This window comes from Notechis scutatus, chromosome 2 (assembly GCF_049901735.1).
Source record: "Notechis scutatus isolate UNSWTSFEM ecotype Mainland chromosome 2, rNotScu1.2, whole genome shotgun sequence".
Taxonomy (NCBI): Eukaryota; Metazoa; Chordata; class Lepidosauria; order Squamata; family Elapidae; genus Notechis; species Notechis scutatus.
In genome coordinates this window covers 64065011-64073457 of record NC_142010.1, presented here as the reverse complement: position 1 = coordinate 64073457, position 8447 = coordinate 64065011, and the positions used below count along the sequence as shown (strand labels likewise).

General features: G+C 43.4%; 1 protein-coding gene across 1 annotated transcript in view; it reads left to right on the top strand.

Moving 5' to 3' along the window:
• The first annotated feature begins 3077 nt into the window (after nucleotides 1-3077).
• Nucleotides 3078-8447, top strand: part of SEMA3G (semaphorin 3G) — a 92836-nt gene continuing 87466 nt past the window's right edge. The window contains exon 1 of the mRNA XM_087954930.1: nucleotides 3078-3573. Within this exon, the coding sequence (XP_087811056.1) occupies nucleotides 3447-3573 (127 nt within the window). The 5' untranslated portion in view covers nucleotides 3078-3446. The remainder of the gene's footprint in view (nucleotides 3574-8447) is intronic.

The window sequence follows — 8447 nt, the reverse complement described above, 5'->3', positions numbered from 1 at the left end:
CGTTTTTGCTCCCCTAAGGCTCCTCTGAAGCTGAGGAAGGCAAAAAATGGAGGGGGGCTGAGCCCTTTTTTGCCTTCCTGGGCCTCAGCAAGGGGAATCCTGGCACAGCTGGTCTATGTACAGCTGACTGTCGGGAGGGGGGAAAAAAGAAAGAAATACCTTAGGCGAACGTCAGGTGGGCAGGGTAAGCAAGCATCGGGCAGGAGGGCGACCGGGTGGGGGGGTGGCCAGCCAGAACTTACTATCGGTTCGGCGACCCACGTCAAATTCTTGCTACCGATTCACTCGATCAGATGCGAACTGGCTGAATACCACAACTGTTCTAGATGATACAAAATTGGATTAGTTAGCTTATACTCAAGATATGAAAGTTTGGTGAGTAGAGAAAATTAAGAACTGATATAGTAATTGAGCAGGTTTACTGAAGACCTCAAAACAAACAAACAACTAAAAAAAGATCCAGGGTCTTCTATTCTTCACTACTTTCATTAAAGATTTGAATAATGAAGTGAAGGGAATGCTTTTTGAAGTTTGCAAATTATAAAAATCGGGTTGGGATATATTGTATGCTTTAGAAGTAAAAAACAACAACAAAGACTCAAAATGATCGCAATGTACTGGAGAAATGGATTGAAAAGAAAAGAATGAAGTTTAACACAGACAAGTGCAAAATTCTTTACCTCGGGGACAAAAATCAGATGCACAAGATCAGGGATCACCTGGCTCAGTAATAACACTTGCAAAAAAGAAAAAGAAAAAGACTTTGGCTTAATCCTTGATTAGAAATTGTAAATGAGCCAGTAACATGATGTGGCTGTTTAAAAGAAAGCAAATGAAATGGGCATCCAATCACAGGAAGTAACAATTCCATTCTGTTCTGCTTGGGTCACCCCACAATTTAAGTCTGCACTTAAAGCGGAAATGACACTTTAAAAGGATTTTGAGAAATTGGAACCAGTTCAGAAAAGACAATGAAGGCTACATCCTAAAACTGCAGAGTGAAATTGGATGAATATGGTATGTTAGCCTTGAGGAAAACAAAATTGCTGAGAGAGAATAGAATAGCACTCTTGAAATACCTGAAAAGATGCCCCATAGGAGAAGTGCATAAGTGCACCATCGTGCCTCCTGTCCCCATCCTATTGTCCCCATTTAATCGTACCTATTTTCTGTATTCTTACTCATGTTTATACTTATACCTATGATTTTGTAAGCGATTGACAAATAAATAAAATAAATAAAGTCAGGACCTGTCCTATCCTGTGCCAGAGAGCAGAACAGGAAATAACAGATTTTAATTATAGGGGTGTAGATTCCTCTTCAACATTAAAATAAAAACGTCCTAATGATAAGGGCAGTTTGACAGGGGGAGCCAATCACCCAGAAACTGGTAGACTCTTTGGATGTGCTCAAGAGGAAGCGAGAGAACCCTCTTCCTGGGATGCTTTGATTTGGATTTTTCTACTAAATAGAATAGAATAGAATAGAATAGAATAGAATAGAATAGAATAGAATAGAATAGAATAGAATAGAATAGAATAGAATAGAATAGAATAGAATTCTTTATTGGCCAAGTGTGATTGGGCATACAGGGAAGTTATCTTGGTACAAATGCTCTCAGTATACATAAAAGAAAAGATACATTCATCAAGAGTCAAGAATCATGAGGTACAACATTTAATAATAGTCATAGGGTATAATAAGCAATCAAATCATACTAGGAAACAGTCAACATAGATCGTAAGGATACAAGTGACAAAGTTACAGTCATACAGCCACAAATGGGAGGGGATGGGTGATAAGGAGTGATGAGAAAATTAATAGTAATAGTAATGCAGACTTTGTAAATAGTTGGGCTCCGAAGTCTCAATAACACTTCCCAACTCTATATATTGTAGTTTACAAATCAAAGTACACAGTACAATGTTGGCCCTTGCTTACTTGGAAATAAGGAATGTTGCCTGGATAAATCCCTTAACCTAAGACCTGATTTGCTTAATTGTGGTTTACTGGAAATCCCCCAACTTCCCCCAAGCTGTCAAGCAGGAATAATACATCTTAACGACTGGTTTAGAATAGAACGGAATTCTTTATTGGCCAAGTGTGATTGGACACACAAGGAATTTGTCTTGGTGCAAATGCTCTCAGTATACATTCAAAAAAAGATACATTCGTCAAGAGTCAAGAATCATAAGGTTTAGCACTAAATGTGAAACTTGCAACACTGCACAAAGCTATAGGACTATAACTGTTGGTAGATCTGTTCTTTGGCAGGTCATACCTATGACTACCTTCATTGGTCTTAACAATGTCAGTACATTTCTGTGCACGCCCCACCACCCTTTTTTTAAAAAAAGTGCAGCCCTTTGCATGGTACTCATGCAAAGGAATCCAAAGGGGCAATCCAAAATGTCCTTTAGAAGCCAGAATATTTGGAACTCCCTGGAATCTTTCTTTGGCTGGAGTCAGTAGTCTTTGAGGGGCATTCTTTAAGACAAAAAAAAAAAAAAATGTCACAGAGATGTATTAATTGATTGATTTTGTGCCACTCTAAGGGACCACATAGATTTTATCCATGATGATCCATCCCGAACCTGGTCCTTCACATCTTCCAAGAGTGTCCCCACGCCACTGCAGAATTCACCTGGCTGCTGGCGACCTCACCTCTTTTTCCTTCCAGCTGAAGACAAAGCCAGCAGGAAACAAATCCGGGACCTCAAATGTGACTGTCTCCGTTTTCCCTTTTTTCTCTTTGAAACCCCCCACCCACCCACACACACACACCCAAATTCCCAAGGATGAACCCCAGACCCCCTAACTGGCATATGTATCCATGTATTCATAACTATGTTTTTACTTATACCTATTCTCTTGTAAGCAATTGACAAACCAAATAAAATAAAATAAATAAAATAAAATAAATAGACCGGAAGCCGTAAGTGGAATTCCTCCAGCAAGGAGGACTTGAACTTTGGGGGTCCAGCGGAGGAGAAAGTGGGCAGAATTCCAGATCCAGACCCGGCCGCTGCCCGGAGGGTGGTTCTTGCGCTCCGAGCTAGCCTGCCCCGCTTCCCCTTGCCCAGCCGCCGCGGACAACGCAGAGGCGGGCAGCTTGCCGGGAAGTCTTGGGCTTGGAGACGGAGCGCGCTTCCCTCCGGCCTTTTCCTTCTCGGCTCTCGGGCTCCGGCAGTCTCCGGCGCTGGAAGCTGGGTGGAGCCCGCGCGTGCAGAATTTCGGGGGAAATGCGCGGCGGCGGCGGCGGCGGCGGCGGCATCCAGCTGAAGAGCAAGACGCGCTTGAGGGCAGGCGAGCGAGCCGGCTTGTGGAGCCTCCCTTAGGCAGCTGGACGCGCGGCCTCGGAAAGGCTGCGGGGCTCGGGACACGGAGTTTGAAAGAACTTCTGGCGGGGCCGCTATAGTGCTGCCCAGCCCGGCAAGTGAGGGACTATGCAGCGCGCGGGAGCCCTTTTCGCCGGCCTGGGAATGTGGTGGTGGTGGTGGCTCAGCTGGGACCTCGTCGCCGTCTGCGAGGCTGCCAAGGGCCGCGTGCCTCGCCTCCGCCTCTCCTATAAAGGTAAAAGGTCAAGTTCCTTTTAATTAAGCCTTTTCTGATTTATTGATTGATTGATTGGCTGGCTGTCGCTTAAGCCTCGGCGATAGGGACGCTCATGATTCCATTTCGCAGTTGGGGAAACTGAGGCTGAGCAAGGGAAACTTGATTGCAGGAAATACGACTTCAGCAACAGAGTGGTCAATGTCTGGAATACTCTACCTGACTCGGTGGCTTCTTCCCCAAACCCCAAAAACTTTAACCTTAGACTACTGTCTACTATTGACCTCACCCCTTTCCTAAAAGGTCTGTAGGGGGCGTGCATAAATGCACCAACGTGCCTACCGTCCCTGTCCTATTGTTTCTTTTATTTTTCTTATATGTACCCATTTCATGTATTCATAACTATGTTTTTACTTATACCTGTTATCTTATAATCGCTTGACAAAATAAAATAAAGAAAAATAAAAAAACTTGAGCGATCCAGAGGTTGGATCCTCCACTTGCTTCCCAAATTGCCTTCGCTTTTCTTTACTCTGTGTTTCTGCGCGTGTGTTTGGGTGAATCCCATTATAAATTTATCTCTGTGATCTTGTTGGGATCTTTTTGATCTAATCGCGGTTCTTTCACTTTTTGTTGTGCGTTGATTAAATCTGGAGGACGGCGCGTGTATGCAGGAACAAGATAGTGGCTGGGTTATGGTTAGGGTTAGGGTTAGGGACTAGCAGCGTTAGATCAGCCAGGCTACTTCATTCTGCACTTGCTAGATTCATTACAAATCCCTAAATCTCAACGGGAGATCTTTGGACTGAGATTCACATTCTTTAAAGAGGCGGGGATTACTAAAAATCCTTTGAACTGCTTTAAATTGTGACTCATTTTCTCCTGGGCACGTTTATATCACGGTTAGGGGTAAGTGAACAACACTGAGATAAGGGGGGGGCGGGCGGGAGAAACACCTAAGAATGGCAGGCGGGCATATTTTGGATTTAGCACTGTGCACGTGTGTGGAGTATGCTCCAAATCAAGAGTGCAAAAGTTAAGGGTTGATATAGTGGTATGGGGTGCTTTTTGCATGAGCATGGGGGAGTGTTGAATTGCATACAATTCAGAGATATCGGAATTTGCACTGTACATTTCTGCAAGGATGTTTTCGAGTAATATACATGCAATATAATCAACCCCGAAAAAAAAGCATGTCAAACAAGCATACAAATCAGATAAGGTTGCCAACTGATCCAAAAGCAAAATCAGCCGGCCGTACCAATGCCTTGATTCCCGTGACAGCAACTTGATGCATCAAAATCAACAAATGTGTTTTATTTTATCACCATGCAGGCAAGAAAACTTTACACATTAGACTTTTGTAAAAGTTGTCAGCCCTGGGGGGTAAATACAGATAGATTACATTTGTCTTTCCTGAAATTTTACCACTAGAGGGTGAGGAGAGGGGAAAAAAAAAAACTGTGGGAGTTTTGCTAATTTTCTTTCTGGTTGGGCGATATAACAAGCACTCATAAAGTTTTCTCTGACATGGTCCTATGAACAATGCCTGTATTTATGCAGCCCCACCTAAGGACAGTTCATATTTAATAGGGCCTCTATGCACGATCTCAGGAACATACTAGTTATTGTAGCTTTGCAGCTGAGTGGATTTGCCTGGAAAAAGCAGGTTTACAGGCATCACCAACACAATGAAGTCTTTAGTCGCAGGATGTGCTTTTTGTCACAAATCGCTGAGCAGCTTTCACTGAAGTTCCCTACAGTTTCCAGTTTTGTTTTCCTACTTGCTTTTCTATCTCCACACATTATATTCTGCAATGCGTTGTGCTGTGATTTGATTGTTGTTGTTTTTATTTGCAGAGGAATTTTCATTGCTTTTCAATTGTGGTTCTGAACATTTCCATCACCACAAAAACCCTTTAAGTACCTTTTGTGGCCACGGACCTCCAAGACTTAACTCAAGTTTAAAATCATAACATTTCTTCCAGCTTTCGTGGACCTCCTGTGATGACATTGCGCCCCTCCCAGGGTCCGTGGACCTCACGTTGAGAACTGCAGGTTTAAAACTCTCACCCTTTATTATTTGAGTTATAATTAAAACAATAATTATTGCTAGTACTTGTACCACCACCAAATTATATGGTGCTTCTTCATGAAAGCTGTTGTCTGTTAGCAGTGTGCTGATGAGAGAATACTGAAGACAACTTGTGAGAAGTTAAACCAATGGCTCCAGGGGTGGGGGATTCAATTTTTTTAACAACTGGTTCTGTGGGCGTGGCTTAGTTGGTGGGCGTGGCTTGGTGGTCATGTTATTGGCTAGGTGTGGCCAACTCAATATCACTCACATCGAGGCACGCATCTCCTCTCCTGGCCTCTCACGACTGTGGGGATGCTGCAACAGTCGTAAGTGTGGAAAATGGTCATAAGTCACTTTTTTCAGTGCCATTGTAACTTTGAATGGTCACTCTACACAAGCAAAGGAGGGGGAAAAAACTCCAGAGAAGTTCCTGAGACAGGAAGTCTAGTCCTGCCAAGAATGTAATAAGGGTTAATGGAGAGGCAGTTTCTGTAAGCAACACCAGAATGTTTCCTTCCTGCCTTCCTTTCCTTCCTGCCTTCCTTACAGGATTAACAACTGGTTCTCTGAATTGCTTAGATTGTTAACAACCAGTTCGAGCGAATAGGTGTGAACTGATAGATTCCCACCCCTGAATGGCTCTGCTTTCATCAATAAATGATATTGTATGCGAGGAGTCCTTAGTGATCTCTGAGCTGGAATGTTTCCTTGCAGATGTTCGTTAGAACTGTTAGTTTGGGTAATGAAATGTCTGCAAGAGAACAACTAAGCTCAGAGAGCACCAAGGACTCCTCGTTTCAACTGTGAACTACACCTATTCTCCTTTATTGGTATCATCTATAACAGTGGTGGCTAACCTTTTTCAGCTCCCGTGCCGATAATTGCGCGCGCCTCGTCTACACTCGTGTGCCAGCACCCAAAAAGCAATGCATGATGCCCCCCCATGCCCCCTGCGTGACCCCCCTGTGCATCTGCACATGCGCACATGATTCCCCCTCATGCGTCGCGCATCTGTGCATGCACACATGATTCCCCCTCGTGTGCCACACATCTTTGTACATGCATGCACGATTCCCCCTCATGCGTGTCTCCTGTGCACCCTCTCCATCCCATGTGCATGTGCCAGATACCCGACAATCAGCTGTCGGGCGGTGGCCCGAGCACACATGTGCAGGGGAAATGGCTCTGCGTGCCACTTCCGGCATGCATGGCATAGGTTTGCCAACACGGATCTATAACAAACCTGCTGGCTTTCTAAGAGCTGAGGCAGTTCTTCTTGCATGATCTGAACAGCTCCGGGATTGAACTTGGGATCTTCTATATATGAAGTTGCCGGGCTATCTTCCTCCTCGCGTTCTTTCTTGACCTGCATTCCCTGGAGAGGGTTGTAAGAAGGATCACAAAACAAGTGGTCCTTTTCCAAGGCTGCATTTCTTTGGGCCAGAATGGAAGCAGTACGATGGTATCTGGAGAGGGTAGTGTGGGTGAGAACAAGGGGAAGAATGCTCCAGGCGTCTCTGATGCTTGTAAAGTTGTCTGAACTCTCAGTGAGGGATCAGATGGATTGCATTACTTGCATTTATCATTATAAATAATGAGTCTGGGCCTCAGTGTCAGAACAACTGAGAGTCAATCTGAGAGATTAGGTGGAATTTGCATATTTAGAATTCTACTGTGAAAATTTGTTTGTTGCTTTTCTGCAGGGTAAGGAAACACTATTGGAATGTTGTATATTTAGTCATTCACTTGCCAATTCCTGATATATTGTTTCTTCCCAAATGCCTAGCCAGTTATGCTGCCCAATCAGTGGTTCAGTAATCAGTTGGCAGAACTTGCTGTCTCTATTGTCATGGACATTTATTTATTTTTGCTTTCTACCATGGGGGATGCTTTTTAATTTCCTAAATTCATTATTCAAGATGCCATCTCTTAAGGCTAGCACTGAACCCCATAATTCTTAGTTTAAGGCTGGGCTTAGTCAAGAGGATAATCAGTGGATTGCCACTGTTGTTCTCAGCAGCTCTTCTGGAATAGCAAAATACCTGTTCTTTTGTGAGGAGATTCTTCAGAGTTGGTGTCTTGTTCAAATATGAATACTAGAGAAAGCTGTCAGTGTGCAGTGAAGCCTCAGTTGTAATTGTTTGGAAGTGAGGACATAATTATTATGTTAGTCCTTTTGTCAATATTGGACTTAAAGGCTGAATAGGGAGCTCTGGTGCTCTGTGACATTAGAGAAGATTCCAACAATAAAGAGAAAAATGGAGGAATTTCGATGTCACTTGATGTCAATATTATGTCTCATAAATTTGAACATTCCTTTGAGTGATCCTGGTTTGGTGCAATTTAGGGATAGGGGTGGGATGTTCTGAAGGCTGCACAGACTTTTTTTGGACGATCTTTAGGGAGTGGAGCCACAACTTATATAAGCAGAGTGTTTAAGCAGAATTGTTTGGATTGTTCCTTCTTTGCGGTATGTTTAGTTTAGGATTTACAATATGTTAGTTTTCTTCTGTTTTGCATCACAAAATGGAAATAAAACCCGGCATTCCATTTTGAACAGTGATGATCAGATGGCCACAAAAAAGGGCACTTGATGAAGGGGATGCGGGAATTTTGTAATCTCTGAAGCTTATCCTTGTTGTGGAATATGAAGGTTGGTGGCAGTAAGAAATCCAAGAAGCCACCCACTAGGGATCACAACCTTGCATTATACTGAAAAGCAGAAGTTGCTCTTTTGATGGTTTGTTCCCACAGAAGCCAGTAGTAGTAAAATTCACATGTGCTTCTCCGAGGAATAGTTACTGGCACTTCTACCCTT